This window comes from Epinephelus moara, chromosome 12, assembly GCF_006386435.1.
Source record: "Epinephelus moara isolate mb chromosome 12, YSFRI_EMoa_1.0, whole genome shotgun sequence".
Taxonomy (NCBI): Eukaryota; Metazoa; Chordata; class Actinopteri; order Perciformes; family Serranidae; genus Epinephelus; species Epinephelus moara.
The window spans coordinates 32,898,420-32,919,004 of NC_065517.1; the positions used below are offsets into that span (position 1 = coordinate 32,898,420).

Here is a 20,585-nt window from a genome sequence, read left to right on the forward strand (position 1 = left end):
TCTAAAAACACGTGACGGCTCGTAACTGCTGAACGTCGCTCTGGACAGAAAGTAAGTCTATTATTACACATGTAAAGTTCCTTTACATAGATTAAAAGTTTAAAAGCATTAAACGTAACAAACGAGTGCTTTTACACTCGTATGGGAGAAGAACACAGAGGGTTGATGATGGAGCTGAAGTCAGGTTTTTATTGTGAGAGCTGCTTCATTCAGGTCGCTGTTTACTCACTGGCACCTTAACTGTGGCGATATGCTGTTCAATATTCAGCCAATATGACCCAAAATGATTACTTTAAATCCAGGTTACGGGTCGGGCTGCGGGTCGTGTTTCATCGGGTCGGACCGGGTTGCGGTACTGATGCGCGGGTTTGCGGTTCAGGTGTGGTTTTGTACGTCCGCGGGTCGGGGCGGGGCAGATCTTGAAAATTGGACCTGTGCAGGACTCTGATTCCTAGTGCCGGAGCGACTCTGGCACAAGTTGAACTGTTCATAAATTCATAGCGCTGCCTGAATGTAAAGTTCGATTATCTAAAGCACCGCAATCTCAGAGTGGCAGAATGTATTCTCGGCACTCTGTCTGAGGACACAGAAGCAGAACGCTGAGAGTGAATGTGTGATTAACTTAACCGTCTCCGTCCAGTCCTTTTTACTTATCGCATTTAACCATAGTTGTCTCTGTTTTTATTGATGGGCAGTGGCAGCTGGTATGTGATAAAATTTAAGTTTTGAGCCATGACTCCTTCTATTCTGGCTCCCAGTAACACAACAAGATGACATTTTAAGACTCCTACGTAGCCTACAGCCCTGTGGTGGAGAGTTGTGTTTTGCCTCCAGCTAATAAAATTACGTCATTGTGTCTGGCCCTAAAAGGGTCTATAATTGTTTCTCAGACTGTCTGCAATGCTGCATTTGTTTAAAGGTACAATATTACGACCTCTACCCCCGTTATCTCGTTTGTTGTTGTGTTTAACTTTTGACTCTGCCCTCTCTGTGCAACCAAAAACGACACATGGACATCTGAGGGCAATGACATTTTCAATGCTTGAAACAGACCTATCTATTTTTGTATGTGAAGGGAGTATAAATGGGCCCTTAGGCTACATTTGGGGACATATTTCAGACTTAAGACCATTTAATTGAGTACAGCTTGTCCAACTGGGGACAAGGCAGTTTCCCCAAGCAGAAAAAAGCAGATTTTTGGGTCAGTAGTTAAGGTTGGCATTAGGGTTAGGGGGGTTGAGGTTAGTCTCCAGGAAATTAGGGAAATTAATGTGAGTGTATACAATTTCCCCAGAAGTGACCCAAGTAAATATGAGTTTGTGTGTTTGTGTCTGTGAGTTTGTGTATATAAAATTGATCAAACCAGAGTGAGTGTTTGTGTGTGTCTTCACCAGATGTTGTTACATAATCTTAATATACACAGACATTCAACCAAGTGAGGGATTAACTGGAAATTAGATGAGGAGAGGACAGAGGCATCCTAACAATAGACAATAATCTGGATCTGCATCAAATAGCCTACACAAAGTTAAGAGAATAAGACTGACCCACTTAGAAGATGAAAATCTTAAGATTATTAGGGTTTTATAAATACAACAGCAAAACATTAGAAAGGTTCTCAATATAATACAGTCCACTGCAAATTACAATCTCAGTAGTAAGTATAGAGATTAACACCTCTCTGACAATCAAAACTTAACATTGAATTGGCCACAGAGTTTATGTCAAGAATAAATATTGTATGTATGAAAACCCAAAGGGTAGACATACTGTTTTATAATAGGTCACATGATGGCATGGTGCCTTCAGCACAAAGGGTTTTCTCAGGCCCCAGGAACGCTGCTCAGCCCTGCTTTCATTTTTCACAGTGGCCACTCTCGGTATTGCAGCAGAAAATCTCCTGTGGCCTAAAAAGCATTTTCCCCATTGACCACCATTATAAAAGGGACGTTTGATAAGCAGCTTACAGGACATGTTGAACTGCAAACAAGGTCAAAATGACTCTATTACGGATTTTTTCATCCATGAAGGTTTTATATTTTTAAATCTTTCCTTGGGCCAGGAAAAGCAATTTAAAAATCCCATTGAGAGTAAAATAGACAGTAAAGCAGAGTATGCTTCAGAGCGAGGTAACCTTGTGATTGACAAGTCACTACCACAGCAGTGTCCTCAGATTCTCAGTCACGTCCATCCATAGATATGTAATGATAATTAGATACCAGACCCCAAGATGGCACCTATTCAGAGCAATGAATAGGCGCCATCTTGCCATCAGATACGGCAAAAAAAGTAAAGTGGTGTTTCTTCCTTTGGCCCTGCCCGTGAGTTCCCGCTTGGTTCGTAGACCTTACACTGTGATGATGTTAAGGATTTTTAAATCACTTTTCACGGCTCAAAGAAAGTTTTACGTGGGCGTTGGTGGCTTAGTGGATAGAGCAGGCGCCCCATCTACAAGGCTGTTGCCGCAGCAGCCCGGGTTCGACTCCAGCCTGGGGCCCTTTGCTGCATGTCACTCCCTCTCTCTCTCTCCCTTTCACGCTTGTCTGTCCTATCAATTAAAGGCTAAAATGCCCCCCAAAAAAAATCTTTAAAAAGAAAGTTTTACAAAATAAAAACCTCTATTCATAGAACTAAGACTCTTAACTGTTTGCAGTTTGAGGGGCCCAGTCGACAGTTTTATGGACATCTTTTTTACAGTGTTTGTCTATGGAGAAACTGCTTTTTGGGCCGCAGGAGATTTTTCACTGTAATAGTGTGAGTGACTACTGGGAAAAATCAGACACAAGGCATAGCTCCTTTCCTTGGGGCATGGATCTACCCCTTGCTCCCCTTCAGCTCCATCCTCTCATTTCGTCACTTCTTGCTCCAAAAAAACAAGATGGTGACGGCCAAAATGCCAAGTTCCAGGTAGGGTTGGGTCGGTTCTCGGTAATACAAATTCAGTTCGGTACTCCGTCTTGGACCGGGTTTTTTTTTTTTTTTTTTAGACCGACCAGACCGCATACTCGGGCGGAACGTACGTGGAGCAGACTCCGCGGAGGTCCGCCCGGTAAAAGCGGACGTCCGCAAGCCCCATGCGCACAAAACACGACCGCGCGAGTGAGCTAGGGGGTGCGAGTGCGTGTGTAGCCTGGGGAGTTGATAATGGCGGACAGTTTAGTCTCGAAGAAATCAAAGAATGCGCCACTATGGCAACACTTTGGCTTTGAGCCAGACGAAGGAGGCAACCCTTGTTTGCACTGATTGAGTAAGCTGCAAAATTTATTTGTAAGAAATAAAAGAAACAACGTGTTACTGTCACTCTGTTGTCCTATGGTCGTTTTTTATTTTAAATGAGTCAATTGCGCCCCAAGTGGCGAAAATCCGGTATTACCGACTTGATGCGGTTTTTCACAAAAACCGGACCGTTTTGTTTTTTTTCTCATACCGACCCAACCCTAGTTCCAGGCTTTAAAATGGTCGTCTACAAACCAGTGGATGATGTCATGGTGGTTATGTCCACCTTTTAGTCCAGTCAGTGCTTCCATATTGTGATCTTGAGTGCAAAAACCACAGTAAATGTGGTGATTAGATGGCTGAGCAAATGCCCAATGAACCTGCATCTTGGCCGCAGAGTGGATTATCTTCTATGATCTCACGGAGGCAACTTGAGTTTATCACTGCGGGCTGATGAAGAGCTTATTTTGCTTGCTTTGAAATCGTGACCTTACTCCCAGAAAAGGAAAGGCTTAATTCAACTTAGAATTATAAGCAGAATCAACATTATTTCACAGCTTGAATAGGTGGAAAAACATGCCAGAATCCACGATGTATGTAATTATATTTTCCTGACAGTGTCTAAATGTCTTCTAAAATTAGCACATCAGTGTCAAGATTTCTACCCATGATAATTGCACAAATGTTGAGTCTGCCCACACTGATGCTGTCTCTACCTGCTGTGGTGATGTATCCGCCCACATCGATGATGACACTGCTCATAATGATAACACCTGTGATGAATTTTTATACCCGGTGTCATGTGATTTCACCCCACCACACTCACTGTGTGTATTAACACCTGGCAGACTGAAGCTGTGCATATTTACACCCTGACACTCTTATTATAACACGAGGTGTGAACGGGGTCTCTAGCTTTCTTGCCCTTTTTCCTCACATGTATGCATGCACACAGGAAAATACACACACATATACGCATAGGCAGATAGAGCTTTGAGTTATGTGTAAAAACGGAAGAGCAATGGAGAGACTTGTAAGTTGGACATAGTTCGTTTCCCAACTAAATTATGGTCACTCTACATTCCCCTCAGATTGCCCCTTGTGTTTGTTTATCTTGTTATTGGCTGAAAGTCAGTGTTGGTCTTCCAGTTTCACAACTGCTCGGTCTCTTGTTTTACTGTTTTCTCTCTATTTTCTTCTTAAAGAAATACTTCACTCCCAAATGACCATTTTTATATCAATTACTCATCTCGTGTTACGTTGATTTTGTAAAGAAATCTTTGTTTTTCTCACATGCCTTCACGGTGAATGAAGAACCCAAAAGCAGAGGAAATTTTTAAGGACTTGAGCAACACTATATCAAAACATCCGTTCACAAACTGGGTCACAACTCATGCAGTATAATCCAAGTCTCATTCATCCAGAACACATTTATTTTCAGTAAAACCTTACTATTTATAACCATACTATTTAGAAGTGTGACTGTAAGTGTACCTAATATTTAGAATATAGGCCACTTACCTTGCCTAAGTGAAACTTATCTATGTTTTTGTTAAAGCCAGACTCCACAGATAAAAACTGTAATTTTAACTTGCTGAACACAGGAGCTGCTGATCTACCACTGCCTCGATTCGTTAATTAGTTTGTGTATTATGTGACTTTTGTGTTTTAACAACATCCCCGCCATTGACGAGATTTTTTTTGGTCATTTTTGACAGAACACTCCCCTGCCATTGATGAGATATTCCGGCAATCTGTGTTTTCACTGCAATAAGATAGGGGGCACTGTTGCACATTTTGTGAAATAGACCAGCACTGCCGTGTCTAAAAACAACCAACCAAGAAGATCCACTGGAAACCCGATGTTGTTTACAGAAATGTAGCAGCTTGTAAACTGCACGAAAACGCCTGTGCCGACGAAAGAGTCTACGGTTGCACAAGCCATGGAGATGTTGACGGACTCAGACTCCGACAAATCCTGTTTTGATCAAACATTCTGAATCCGATTTGGACAAACAAGCAAACGAGTTTGGTGAAACGAAACAGGATCTCCCTGATGGTGACAGTGACACACTGATGAGACGACCACAGAGGAGACTGAACGATCACTCAACGTGGTCCCACTATACTTCAGAAATGCTGGCGGTAGCTGGCAACTTAAAAATAATACTCTAGCGGGGAAAGTGTTAAAGGGTTAGCTCGGATTCACCAAAGTCACACAATGACACAAACAAAATAGCTGATCGAGGCAGCTGTAGATCAGCAGCTCCTGTGTTCAGAGAGGTAAAATGACTGTTTTTCTCAGTGGAGTCTGGCTTTGAAGAGAGGATAGATAAGTTTTACTTTATGTTCCATTTTAAATACTGAGGTTTTAGCATGTGTTTGGGAAATACTGAGCATACGACTGGGTAAATGAGACTTGGATTATACTGCATGAGTTTTTTGTTGTGTTAAAATTGGATCCCTGTAGCTTAAATTCATCAAGAATTTTCTGTTTTTGGGTTCTGCGTTCACGGGTGATGCTTGCAAGAAAAACGTTTCACAAATTCAAGGTTAACATAGAAATGATCATTTTTGTGGGTGAAGTATTCCTTCAACTTCACTGAGTTTCTGTCTGTCTCTCAGTTCTGACTTTTACAAGCACATGAACACTGAATTCAGAGTACATTACAGATGGGAAGAGGAGGGAAGTGTGATTCACAGCTTACCGAGTCCAGGTATGAAGGTGTTCAGAAACAGACAGATGACAGCCAGAGGGAAAGGCATTGTGGGTATCGCAGCCCGCAGAGGTCCCTTCTTCTCCCTGACCTCCACCACCACTCCTCCGCCTGCTGTTGGGCCTCCAACAGCAGCTTTGGCTCCAGGCTGGTCCTGGTCCTTGACACGCCCCTGCTCTTTTCCTCCATCTATCTGTGCCATCTCTCTGTCTGCCTCTCTTCCTCTTTCTGGTTTATGTATTAATAATGAAAGTGGTTGGTACTTGAGGTAGGTTTCTGCAAGTGATTTTTCCTCTCAGTCACTGTCCCTCTGGACTAAGTGGAAGAAGCTGAAAATGATCGATGTTGATTGATTGTATCCTTTGAGAATAGATGAAATATTTAGCAGTACATCTCACAGTTGGCTCACCACCTACAGTAAGTCAGATTCACGAGCAAATAAATAATATCAACAAGTTGTCTAAAAGTAGTGTAAAGCTGTTTTAAATCTGCAAAAAAAGTCTTCAAAATAACCAGAATTTGATTCTAATCCCAAGGAATACAATTAAATATCCTTTAATATTTCCCCAAAGTCAACTTTGAAAACCTTCACACTGATCCAGCTGTTGAAGTCCCACCAAGAAGCAGTCAGAAATAAAGCAAGACTTTTTCTTGAAGAAAATCTTTTAAAGACTGTTGACTTATCCTCATTTAAATCCCTTCACGTCCTTAAAAGTTCTCATCAGAGATCAGTGATATCTGCCATTTGTTTCCATGTCCAACATGTTGAATCAGTGACAGTTCCTCCAAGGAAAAAAATCCTCGAAAGATGTTCAGCTCTTTTCAGTAATTCCCTCTGAAGTCACTTTCTGTCTTACGGTCAAATCACGCTCAACCCACACACCTCTCCAGGACAAAGAGAAAGTGCACACAACAACCCCCCTTTTTCTACTACGGCTCCCCTCTCCCTCTCTCCTTCTCTTCTTCTCTCTCTCTCTCCCTCTGCTCCTCATCCTCTCCCCCCATTTAAAGGAACAGTGCACCAATCTAACGTTACCGCTCAGTGTGGTCACATTCAACAAGCCGTCCTTCAGTGAATAAGTGATTGAAGGCAAAAATTCATTCAACTCTCATTCAGATTGTTAGTGTATAGAATGAGTATGAAGAGGGAACTATTTTCTATAACTTGATGTGAATAGATTGTAGTTCTGTTTGTTTCATTTATTAAATTCATTTTCACAGATATTGAAGAAAGGGATTAGTCTGTCACAATACTGTAGTAAATATTGTAAAACATGTTTTAAAACCCAGTTGTGCTCATCTATGTGGATATATGACTAGATTTATAGCTGTAAACACAGATTTGACAGAGACATAGACCCTATTTTGCATTGTGCAAAACAAGAAAAAGCATGTTGACCGATTCATTTTAAAGCCAATATCTGCCGATACCGGTGATATGCTGATATTATAGTACATCCCTACATTTAGTCCGTATTTGTGTGCGTTTTCTGAAAGCTTACAGACACGGTGAAAGGAAGCAGTACCATCAGCGATTGTGGACGCACTGTAGGGTAGTTCAAGTGAGACAGCAGATGATGAAGACATTTAAACAATGGCAGAACGAAACAAATTAGTAATGTATAATAATGTGTTGTAATATGTAGTGAAATTTGTGACAAAAATTCTCCTTCTCCGTGTTGGGATGTATACAGACCCTTTTACAATTAGTAAACAGTATGACATTTATTGGTGGGCGGGGCTTAGCTGGAAGCAAAACATTAGCCAGCGTTAGCTAACGAGGTCTTTTGGTTTGTTTTAGACAATGGAGGAAGATGATACGAGTGGTGCGTTCAGAAATACTCATTCTGTGTGTCGGAGTGCACAAACTTCAGAGTGCAGTCAGGATGTTCGGTTACCCAGAGCACCGCACTCTCGGAGTGGCATAGTGCACTGTGAGCAGCAGAGCGCCAAGCTGAGTGAATGTGTGATTAAGTTAATCGTTAATTCATGTAGAAATATAACGCTCCATTTCTTCGATCAACAGGGCTCTCATTTTAGTGTAGAGCGTCAGACTGAATTTACGAACGCACTGTGTCAGGTCACTCACTCTCTGGGACTGCGAGTGTTACTTGGAGAAGTAAACACTAGGGCCGTAACGGTACATGTATTTGTGTCAAACCGTTCGGTACGCGACTTTCGGTTCAGCACAGCCCTGTACCGAATTATTGGGCGCAGGATATTATTTTATTTTATTTTGTTTTATTTTAATTCCGTTTTTGCGAGCCGAACCATTTAAAATATCTAGTTGAGTAAAATTGTTTAAGCTGCACTTTAGATATAAGCATGTTTTGTTTACTGCACTTTAACAAAATGGGAAAGCTAAGTTAGTTTCTAGTAAAACTGAATCTGAGCAGGCTTTAAAGCTGACCAGCTGCACTATACTTTTTATTTTAATTGAGTAAAACTGTTTAAGCAGAAATTTATATTTATATTTTTCATTAAAAAAATGTGTTAAAAAAACAGCAGGACTTTATTTTTCACTTTTATATTTCTATTTTCATTCAAACAATGTGAAAAAGCAGGATTTTATATATATTTGTTTCATTCAAAAATTGTGTAAAAAGAGTTAACTGCTGTGGTGGTATGTTTTAATAAGGTTACCAATAAGTAAAAGATATTTAATAGCTGTCTATTTTTTTCATTACTGTACCGAAATAAACCGAACCGTGACTTGTGTACCGAGGTACGTACTGAACGGTGATTTTTGTGTACCGTTACACCCCTCGTAAACACTTGACCAACGGGACCAGACTGGCCGACCTGTATGCTCTCACTCAGTGGATGGATGATGTCACAGGAAGCCAATATTACAAAGAAAGGTGACACTTGAACTGTTTCCTCCAGTTTGTTTTGCTATGGAAGTTAACGTTAGCTAATGTGCTAAAAAGTTAGCGTTCCAGAGAAATCCAATATTCCTCTTAATCCCTCCCCAGTTTCTGATGAGGTGGACATGATAACCCTTAATACACATAACGTTATTCATCCCTACAACAGGAAATACTTTTTCCCTAACCTGATTTTAATGATTGCCTCCGTCCAGTCCTTTCGTCTTACCATTTAACCATAGTTGTCTTTGTTTTATGGTGACGAGCAGTGGCGACTGGTATGTGATAAAATTTAAGTTTTGAGCCATGACTCCTTCTATTCTGGCTCCCAATAACATAACAAGACCACATTTTAAAATTCCTATGTAGCCTACAGCCCTGTGGTGGAGAGGCAGATTTTGCCTCTAGCTAGTAAAATGATGTAATTGTGATGTCGGCCCTAAAAGGGTCTATGGGGAAGGAAGATGGGGAAAGTACACAAAGATGGAGAGAGACAATGAAGAGGACTAAATCAGGACAAGGAGAAGAGTGAAGGGAAGCTTGGACAAAGTGGACGTGGGATTATAAAAGATAAAAATGAGTGGAGGGCGGTCAGGACGATGGATGACAGAAAAGGCTGAGGAGGAGGGGGAGCCGTGAAGGCACTATCAATATCTCAGTAATTATTCATGCAACCAAATCCCCTAAAGACCAGACATATCTTTCTGTCCCCTCACCCACCCTCCTCCCTTCCTCCCTGACTTTCATTTAATTCCCTCTATCTCACTTTTTCACCTCCTCTTCTTCTCTTCACTGTCGGCGTGAGCTCTACTTCAACACAAGTGGCAAAAAAACACAAAGAAAATCAGTGCAACCCTGAAATTATTCTCAGCCTCTCTCTCTGTCTGTCTCATTCGACTCTTTCCCTCTCTCTCATCTCTGTTTGGTCTCCTAGCAACCCAGGAAGCTGTAGGTAATTATACGGAAGATATCGATCTGTCTTTCTCCCCGTCTCTCTCTTAATTTCTGTTCAATTCCCACTTTTAATTTCCTTTTAATCTTCTTTTGGAACACAAATGATAGCTGCTGCTGCAGAAGGTGGTTTTACTCCTCTTTGTCATGCAAAGCGGGCGTTATCATGTGTCTGACAGCGAAGCACTCAGAGAAATCTGGACCACTGAACTCAGATTCATCATTGGACTGTTCAGCCAAAGGCACGCAGTGTCATGTGCTGATGCTTATTACCATGACAACCTGATAAGAAAAGTTATACGGCGTCCGTCTTAAAGTGACATGTTGGTTTTGAGAGATGTAGCACTGACTCAGACATGCACCTCTGTTGGGCTTGTTAGATTTACAATATAATGCCCCCTTCTGTACTTAATGGTGAGCATAGTGTGTGTTTATATGTGTGTGTTTGTGTGTGTGTGTGCTCCAGATGACATCCCCTTGTGTCCCTCACCCTGGACTAGTTCATCACCACAATGACTCCACTGTTCACACTTTGTTTTTCTCTCGCCTTTCTTCTCCAGCTGACTCTTGCTGGCTTTTATGTTTCCCTGTTCTCCCTTTTCTTCATTTTTCCTCCGTAACAACACAGATATTCCCCAGACGAGTGTATCACAGCGGTTTGTGCTTTTTAGTCAGCTTTTTAGGAAGAGACATGATTTTATTGTTCGGATAAAGCAGCAGGAACAAGCTCTTTTTGTGCTTGCCAACAGTGAAGCTTCTTTAGTTTACATGTGTTCATGTATCACTACATCTAAAAAAAATATCCCAAATAAATCTGCCCTGACAGACACACACGTTTCTTTAGAGAAGGTAATAGTCCTTTCTAAAGCTAAAACTGAAACTTTAGGACTGTGACCAAGTACATTTACCATTGTAAGTATAGCTTGTTTGCAATCATTTGATTATTATGAAGCATGAAATTCGGATAAAAGGCAGGAAGTGATAAATCCATATACTGTGTGAACTGTAAATAGAGGAATGTAGCTACACAAAAGGGTTAGATGAACCTCCAGGCAGCAGGTATTGTCATAAAATTGAAACTCAGGTTGGATGTGATCCATACAAAACGAATAAAGGTTATTTTTCCCTTGACCCATTTGCCTGGTGTGGACATGATTGTTACAAATTACCTCATCCCCCAGACTTCCTGATCTTACTAACGTTAAACGGCTAGCCGATAGAAGTGTACAAGAGTCTAGCGGACTATGACAAGGTATTTTGTGTGCGGTTGAATCCATGATGGAAACAACTGCTGTCTTGTTTGTTGTAGGGTGAGTAAATGTGATTGAGTATAACTGTCTTTTACATTTAAACTCTGCACTGCTGTCAGGCTAATGTTACCTAACTTTAGCTACTATTTTGTACCTACCAGTAGAGTTGTACCGATACCGATACCAGCATCGGAAATGCCTCCGATACTGCCTAAAATGTGGTATCGGGTATCGGCGAGTACAGCCTATGACCAGTCCGATACCATGTAATGCCTCACATCATTACACATAGGCACGCTACAGGCAAACAAAACGGAAATGGAGCGGAGTTTAAAAAGCATTCTGCTGTAGCCTTTATAATGTCTTTTTTACCAAATTGTGTGGCTGCACTTTAACCTGTGTCTTGATCTGTGTCAACACTGGATAATAATAATAAAAAAAAGTTTTTATAGCATTCATTCTACTATTATGTATTTATTTCTTAATATTTTACATAGAGTTTTAGGAGCTGAGACATACAACAATTCATATCCCATCCATTTTTATTTTACGTGCTGATATCGGATCGGTACTCGGTATCGACAGATAACAAAGGTTCAGGGATCGGAATCAGTATCGGGAAGGAAAAAGTGGTATTGGTACATCTCTACCTACCAGGTCCACCGTTCCCAGTGAAACAGTGGCCAGTGGCCCCCCAACAGGACAATGCACCATGCTACACCACAAAAACTGCTGACAAAGAGCTCAAGGTGTTGACCTGGCCAAATTTTTTGGATCCCGATCTGATCAAACATCTGTGGGATGTGCTGGTACCCCACCTCACATTGTACAGGAATCAAAAGATCTGATGGTAACGCCCTGGTGCCAGACACCAGTTGACACCCTCCAGAGTAGGGATGGGTCACGATTTTCGAATTTCGAATACTCGTTTTATTTTTGAAAAATCGATTTTTTAATGTGACTATTACTATTCGCCATCTTATTCCCCCCTTTTATTTGACATGCAATTCAGCTCCTAACCGCACGAGGGCAGTATAGGATTGCTACAGCGGTGTGAGATGGGCTACCAGCTAGTTTGATGCTCTTCTACAAACAGGAGAAACATGCAGAGACTACTACAGTCATCAAAAAGTTCCGTGTGGAACAACTTCGACAAAATAAACGAAAATGAGGTGCAGTGCAAACTCTGTGAGGCAAAGCTTGCGTATCACAAGTCTACAACAAGTATGCACAGTCATTTGAGAGTGAGGCACACAGGAGGCGGCGAGGGACTGTAACGCCAGGGCCACACCGCCCGCGGAAGCGCTGCGAATAGCCTCGAAGCGAGGCCAGTTTCCTTTCGGCGCCCATGTTAACTGATTGTGTCATCCACACCGGCGGCACCGCGCCACGCAGCTCCGTGGCTGGCTCGCGCCCTGCAGCGATCGTTTCGGTGTCTGGTGTATTTTCTGCGCGAGCCGCGAGCAAGCCGGGTGACAGAGACAACAGCTGGGAGCAGAACCGCTTGTCGACCAGCGTGGAGAAATGCGCGTCTGATGTGAACGGAAGTGCTCCGGCTCGTGCGAGAATTTTGGTGCGCTGCGCTTCGCAGCACTTCCACGGGCGGTGTGGCCCTGGCATAATGATGAATGGATCTCTGTGTGCGTGGCTCCGGGAGGTGGCGGGGGGGCGATTATTCGAAAAATTGTCGAATAGTTGACATGATTTTCGAATAGTGTTTTTGCTTGTGCTGCCCATCCCTACTCCAGAGGTCATGTGTCTATGCCTTGACATGTCAGAGCCAATTCCTGTCCAAGCAGCACCCACCATGGATCGGGGGTACCTCTGGGGTACCAGCACGTCCCTCAAATGTTTGATCAGATTGGGATCTGGGGTATTTGGAGGCCAAGTTAATGCCTTGAGCTCTTTGTCCCATTCTTCGGGTCATTCCTGAGCAGCATTTGTGGTGTGGTATGATGAGTTGTCTTGCTGGGGGCCACTGCCATCAACAAGTGCTATTGCCATGAGGGGGGTATATTTGGTCTGCAGTGGTGTTGCACTGTAACAAGATCAATGTTATTCACTTCACCCACCAGTGGTTTAATGTTTTGGCTGATTGGTGTATTCGGTGTATATTCTGGACTTAAAGCTATTTTTTCCCAATCTGATCAAGTGAACAGCCGCAGACAACACAAATCCTAGGCAGTTGTGCAGTGTTGGTAGTCTTTGCCTCCAGTTGCCTGCCCTCCATCTGGACAATGCATGATGTATGACTTCATTTGCAAAGGACCTTTGCATTGACAGTATCGGATCATTGATTATTGAATCAATGCATTGACCCAGATCAATGGATAGTGGATGGATTCTTGTATATCTTGAATTTTTTGACTGATATTTAATACTCTACTGTTTTAAAACTTGGCGGCACAGTGGTGCAGTGGTTAGCATTGTTGCCTCACAGTGAGAGGTGTGGGGCTAGAACCCCAGGGTGGGGGAGCCCTTCTGTGCGGAACCTGCTTGTTCTCCCCATGTCACCGTGGGTTTTCTCTTAGTACTCCAGCTTCCTCCCACAGTCCAAAGACATGCAGGTTAATTGGTGACTCTAAATTGGCAGTAGGTGTGGAGGTGTGTTAATTGTTGTTACTGTAAATTCTTCTTCTTTTATCCATCCATCTTCTAACTGCTTCATCTCACAACCCCTCAGATATATCTTGTGACCCTTTGGTGGGGTCTGACCCTTATATTGGACACCTGTTATAAAGTAGTAGCTTTACCTCAACTGCCAACAACATTAAAATGCTGTTAATGTTGCATCAGTAGCATACACAATCTAATAATGCCATTTACTATAATGAAATTCCTTGCAGAATGAGTGCTTCTTCTTTTGATACTTAACTACATTTTGCTGATGATACATTTACTCGAGTAGGATTTTAATGAAGGAACTTTAATTGTAATGGAGTAATTTTACTACTATTAGTAAAGTACTATACTTTAGTACTATTACTACCACTACTACTGTATTTGTACGTTTACCTAAGTAAAGACTGAATACTTCTTCCATCACTGGTGACTGTAAAACCCTCGGGCTGCTTGCTTGTGTCCTCGTTTCTTTCTGCCACAGGTAGGTCATGCTTTCAGACATGCTTATATGCTAATTTAATAGGACATCTCCAAGACTCCTTTGGTTGTCTCATGAATGACTATTTTCACCTAACCAACAGCAAAATCTCAAACATTTAAGTGAGATACAGTGGCCGTTAATCATTCTTATTTATTAACGTGGTGGCTGATGATCTTTACAATTGCAAATAAGAAGCACTCGAGCTGCCCTGATTTTTTTTCTCCCCACATTAATATGTAAATGTATGCAGCAAGGTCCTCCAAAGATCTAATTAGACCATCTCCTGTAATGGGTCACCTGTGGTGTGAGTGTAAAGCTTTTGACATGAGCTTTTGCTGAGCTATTGTGCTCATAAGATTTTGTATGTACACACACACATGGAGTAGCATGAAGAGTGGCAGTGTATAAAAATACAAATCTGGGACACTATTTAAAGAAAAGCTGGGCGATGATGTCACAGCATTGACGTCATCTGAGGTGTCGTTCTGGGACAGGAGGAGATGTTCGGGTCAGTTTGTCTAGATATATCAAGGAAGTCTAACAAAGTAAGAGCACTGGGAGTAACACTTGCCGCCTACTGTCTGATCTGTAGTGTTCGTCACATATGGTATTTTCCCTCGAGTGTGTTTCATTTTAGCATTGACCCCAGACAGAGGCCGTCTGAGAGGGCTTCAAGTTGTTTGACTCAGCACTTGACTCCATGACTGACTACGCTGTGGTTTAGCTGATGAAAAACAGAGTTAAGATACTGAAACATCATCTCACTGAGCTGCCGTTCTAAAGAGTGCAATTAAAAATGAGATTAAACAATTCTTCATTTATGCTGCAGTCAACACAGAGCAATAAAAACCTGGTTTTGGAAACTAATATGAAGCATTTACACTTTTATACAGAGAGTAGAGCGACATCTGCTGGCCACAACAGTGCATTACATTAAACTGCAAACTAAAGAGTTAAATGGGATTGTCTCCGCCAAGCACTTGTGATGTGGCTTTCTCAGCCAGAAACCACATCAGCTCTGATGTGTCACTGTTGTTCAGCAGCAACGTGATGTGCATGAATTCAATGCAAAGAGACAAATAACAATATGCAAAGTTTTAATCATTGTGTCAGGAAATAATTTTTGGATACATCACATTAAAACAGTCAAAAGAATAGAAAATAAAAAAGCAGCAGGAGTTATTTTGCATTTACCTTCAGACTAACAGAAAAATAATTTGTATAAAAATAGAGAAAGCTATGAAGATGAATCGCCACTACGCCATCGCTTCCACTCGGCTCAGTGAGTTTTTAACAAGTCGGCTCATTCGGTCTGGAGTTTCAGTTTGGCCTTGATGATGTTCTTGACCCACTGCTCAGACGGGTCCACACAGAATTTAGCTCCATTCTTCATTGTAAAGCTGAAACAGAGAAAAAGATTGTTGATGCCATTTTTCAGTTTCACAGTTCTGTGACAGACAATGTGATGTTTGTTGTAAAATCACTACATCAGGGCTATTCAATTACAAACTGTGTGTGTGTATATATATATATATATATATATATATATATACACACACACACATACATACATGCAGAGAGCAGGAGAGAGATTGCTTCATGATGATACATGAAACCAAAACTTCCGGGGTCTCGGTACCAATCCCTGCCAGGCCACTCAGAGGTTGCTTCTGGGCCACATGTGGCCCACGGCCGCTAATTGAATAGGCCTGCACTACATGTTCCTAATACATATATATTTACATTTTAAGTTATATAGACTACAGTGTACATTCGTGACCATTTATTTATGTGTAAATCTATATTCATACTTACTGCACATGCATGTACGTGATACTAGATACTTTCTAGAAATTATGTTACATTTGCAAGTTTAATATGTATCATATGAACGTTTCTGAAGTGATGTAGGTCAGTTTGGGTTTGCCTTTTTTAATAAGAAGTGGGTGTGAATATTGCAGTAAAAATGTGTGGTTATCACAATATCCCACGACACGCCTAGATTGGCATCACGGCAAACCATTTGACAACCACTGATGTAGTTGTTACTGAGAGGTGGAGGAGATGGTTGATGACCTGTCACCTAGGCGAGACACCTGACACATTGCAGACCACTGTAGACCATAGTTCGAGACTAACCACATCAGTTGTCCTTTGGCGACCCTTTGCGATGTTTCCACCAGTGTTTGTGGCACTGAACCGGTGTTTTTCACCGGACTTGAAGCTGCAGCATTTCCCAGCAGCTTTTGTGCTACTAAACATTGGTGTAAAACTTTTTCTAACCATAACCAAGTGGTTTCTGTGCTCAACTTAGCCACACATTCACCATAGTGTTGCTGACACGCATTAAGTTTCAGTGCACCCACTACAAAATAATGTACAAATGTCATGTGTCTGTGGGTTGGAGACACATTCAAGTCAAACATTTTCATCTGGGTTGGAAAACCGGAGTAATTTTTTTGTGAATATTACAACATTAGAACACTGCAAATAAGGTTGATACTGATTTTGATTCTCGGTGTATAAAGTTTAACAAGAGAGGATAAGACACTTACAGCACACCCTCCTTTGCACAGCGCGTGTCTGTGTTTTTGAAGTTCACCACCTTGTCCTTACGCAGCCGTGTGGAGAAGAAGTCAAAACAGCACTCTTTTGGAGAAAAGTTGCCTGAGAAACCAAGAAAGAAACAGGAATGTTAATGGACCTAAACACACACTATTAAACAAATATGGACCCCAGGAAGAGCCAAGGCAACATTTTCTCTTTATACTCTGTTCCATTTAGAGAACAACGCTGCTGTAACCTGCTGAATATCTTAATTCTGATACGATTCAAAGTAACAAAAACAAACCATTTAAATGTTATCAGTATTTATAAAAACACATAAAGTGAATATTGTTAAAATGTTTAAACCAGTGACTGTTAATTTATTTATGACAATATTTCAGACATTTTAGTAGCTTTTGTTTGCTTTTTAAATAGCAGGGCTGTCTTCACTTGTGTAACTATGATGGTGGTGGTGGTGGTTGAGAGGTGCATTTTCATTTGACACCTTTTGCAACCTAACCCTCGAGTGGGGTCTGGAGGAAATGACTGAATCATGACTGAGAGCCATTTTAGGTAGCAAGCATATGATTGAGGGCTGCACAGGAAATGTGCGCACATTATGAGACATGTAGTTTTCACTTTTTTATGATAAACTGTGACATTTATGATGACTTATCTTATGACACACTTACACTTTACAACAACTATAAAAATCTACAGAGATACAGCCCATGAAACAGTCATATAACACTCTAGTTTTCCACTTTCTTATACATTTGATAGTATTGAAATAGAGGGACAGTAGTGTTTGACATTGATTGTACACACAGCAGTCGAGCTACAGCTTCTGCTGAGGTATGGAAACACCACTTGCACAAACCACACGCAGAACTGCTGTACACTGTTAAACTAAACTGTAGTAAGTTGTGATTATGTCATCAGTGATCATGATTACATTTGACAATGATTATTTGCCTTTTGTAGCATAGCAAATTATCTCTCTTAATATTAATGTTTTTTTTATGTGTCCCCCTCAATATATTTATATAATTACTACCTAGATTTATGGAACCATATCGTTGATTATTTTGACCTGATGTCAGATCAACACCATAGCCATGGAGTCAACATTAGCGGACCATATCAGCACACAATATAAATATGCTGTATAGCTAATACTGTCTACATAAATTACACATGCAATGCAACATAAATGAGACTTTACTCAGACTTCACGTGGGCTATCTCATTAATATAACGCAAAAAAGACATTAACATTATTTGAATATGCCCGTTAGCTATGTTCTGTTGGGCTACGGCAACACCACAATGACAAACCACGCAGAAATGCAGCACACTGTAAAACGAGACTGCAGTAAAAGTAATGGCAGTTTGTTCCATTTTTTGTGATTGTGATGACATTTGGTATTATCATGTCACTGATTATTTTAACCTGATGTCAGATCAACACTGTGGCCATGGAGTTAACATTGGCAAACCAAATCAGTGTGCAGTACAAATATGCTGTAAAACGACTTCTGTCTACATAGATTACATAGGCAGCGCAACATAAATGAGACTTAACGCAGATTTCCCGTGGGCTGTCTGACTAATATAATGTAATAAAGACTATTTGAGTCATGTTCTGTTGGGGTGCGGCAACACAACTTTGACAAACAACACAGAACTGCAGTACTCCATAATACTAGAAAAGGCAGTAATAATAATGGCACTTTAAGTTTATTTATGATTATATTTGCTCATTATTATTTTGGACAGTGGTGCATATATTATATATAGTTGAACCTCTCTCCAGTATATATTATAATTTTTGCCTTGTATCACAAACACTTAATCGGACCCCAAGGAAAATATTAAGAAATTATTACAGTGACGTGGGGATAAATTTGGCCTTTAAGACAAAAAAAGTGTAATGTAGCCAGCTTACCACTTTGCGCCAGGACAGTGACAGTTGAGAAAAGCAAGACAAAAGTCAACAGAGTGATGGGGTTCTTCATCATCATCATCATCTTGACTGGCTCCTGTTGTTTATCTGACCTGCCCGTTTATCTTGTGCTCTTAAAGGTGTCTGTCTTCGTTCTGTCCGCTTCACTCGCAGACCCTCAACTTTTATTATGCTGTGTGTGCATTCCCCCTTGTGCACTTAATAGTAAGCATAATGTGTGTGTGTGTGTGTGTGTGTGTGTGTGTGTGTGTGTGTGTTGCTGCAGGCATAGGTAGCAGGTTCCATGACACAATAAAAAAAACAAAACACAACAACCTGAAACTACCCAGCATGCAAACAAGCTGTGGTCATGTGGTCAACACTTCTCAGTAAATACGGAGGTTGGGGGAAGAAGAGTGAGGGGCGGAGGAGAGAGGACGCTGTGGGTGAGTGCAGATTCTATGAAATAGAATGTTAACTGTGTGTGTGTGTGTGTGTGTGTGTGTGTTTGTGTGTGTGCAGTCTGCAGATGCATTGTGGTTTAAACTCTGTAGCTGCTTTCCTCGTCGCTGGTTCATGTGGTTTTTTTGAAGGATATGATAAAAATGATGAGACATGATAAAAGAAACATCTTCAATCTAAGCCATAGGTTTAAACATATCGATAACAGGCAAACAAGGCACAATATGTCTTTGAGCAGCAGTTAAAATCTGTCACTCTTCTCAAAATTTACAGTATTCTCTACACTGAGCAGGTTAAGATCTTAACTTCTTATAGAGTTTTATTTTTTAAATCTTCTTTCCAACTCATTGAAACCTAAGGGCCTTACAACAGTCTGTCCACAACAAGTCTTCGTTCTGCTTTGTGACTTTTTAGGAACATGGTCAATTTACTGTTTGTATATTTATGATTATATTGATGTTATATTAATACTGACAAATGGCATAGGTTAGGGACGCAAAATTGATAGTGAGAGGTATATTTTTATGTATGTACTTTTATGTATGTTATTAGACATGATACATACAGTATGTGTTAATTCTGTCTATGTCATCTTAGAGATTTTTGACAGTCAAGAGATGACAGGAAATCAGAGGACGGAGGTGGGGAAGGCCCCCAGCTTGATTTGAACTGTAAACAGTGTGGTTCATGGTCAGCACCATAACCTGTGCAATGTATACAGTGGTTCATATTATGTCTTATGGAAACACATACAACAGTCTGTAAGATTTCTAACAATTAGTGCCCCTGGAATGGTGTTGTCAAGCAACATACCTAACGTAAAGTTACAAAGGTCAGGTTTAGGCGTGTAGAGTAACATAGGTTAGGCAAACACACCATAACAAAAGATGATGTATTATAACCTGTGTCAATGGTAGGAAATTGACCAATACAACACTAGAAACATTCATTCATTTTCTGTAGCTGCTTATCCCGTTGTGGGTCGCAGGGGGCTGGAGCCCATCCCAGCTGACATTGGGCGAGAGGCAGGGTTCACCCTGGACAGGTCACCAGACTATCACAGGGCTGACACATAGAGACAGACAACCATTCACACTCACATTCACACCTACGCACAATTTAGAGTCACCAGTTAACCTGCATGTCTTTGGACTGTGGGAGGAAGCTGAAGCACCTGGAGAAAACCCACGCTGACACAGGGAGAACATGCAAACTCCTCCTCACAGAGGGGCTCCCCCACCCTGGGTTCGAACCAGTAACCTTCTTGCTGTGAGACGATAATGCCACCCACTGCATCACTGTGCCACCCACACGACACTAAAGACAGTACAGATTCAGTGTTTGCTTCTTATTTTGTCGCTCTTTTTTTTTTCTTATCTGCTAGCTTAATATGCGGTATCAGCTGAGCACATGATCATCAGATCTCTCAAGAGTGTGTTCCTGAGACAGAGACAGGACTAAAAATGCCATTTTAGTGTCAAGAGGCTTGTAAAAAATTGATACAATATTTATGGCAGGAATTTGTAT

The 20,585-nt window shown here is 41.2% G+C and overlaps 2 protein-coding genes across 2 annotated transcripts in view; both read right to left on the minus strand.

Annotated features, from left to right (window-relative positions):
* stum (stum, mechanosensory transduction mediator homolog) overlaps nt 1-6,861 on the minus strand; it is a 37,671-nt gene extending 30,810 nt beyond the window's left edge. Inside the window, exon 1 of the mRNA XM_050058340.1 lies at nt 5,925-6,861. Within this exon, the coding sequence (XP_049914297.1) occupies nt 5,925-6,135 (211 nt within the window). The 5' untranslated portion in view covers nt 6,136-6,861. The remainder of the gene's footprint in view (nt 1-5,924) is intronic.
* Nucleotides 6,862-15,184: 8,323 nt separating this feature from the next.
* On the minus strand, nt 15,185-18,817 carry ccl38a.4 (chemokine (C-C motif) ligand 38, duplicate 4). The gene is made up of 3 exons (XM_050058341.1): nt 18,600-18,817; nt 16,660-16,771; nt 15,185-15,504 (listed from the first exon to the last, which is right to left on the minus strand). Exons 1-3 carry the CDS (start codon nt 18,679-18,681, stop codon nt 15,408-15,410), a joined length of 291 nt encoding a protein of 96 aa, XP_049914298.1. The 5' UTR covers nt 18,682-18,817; the 3' UTR covers nt 15,185-15,407.
* Between the last annotated feature and the right edge of the window lie 1,768 nt (nt 18,818-20,585).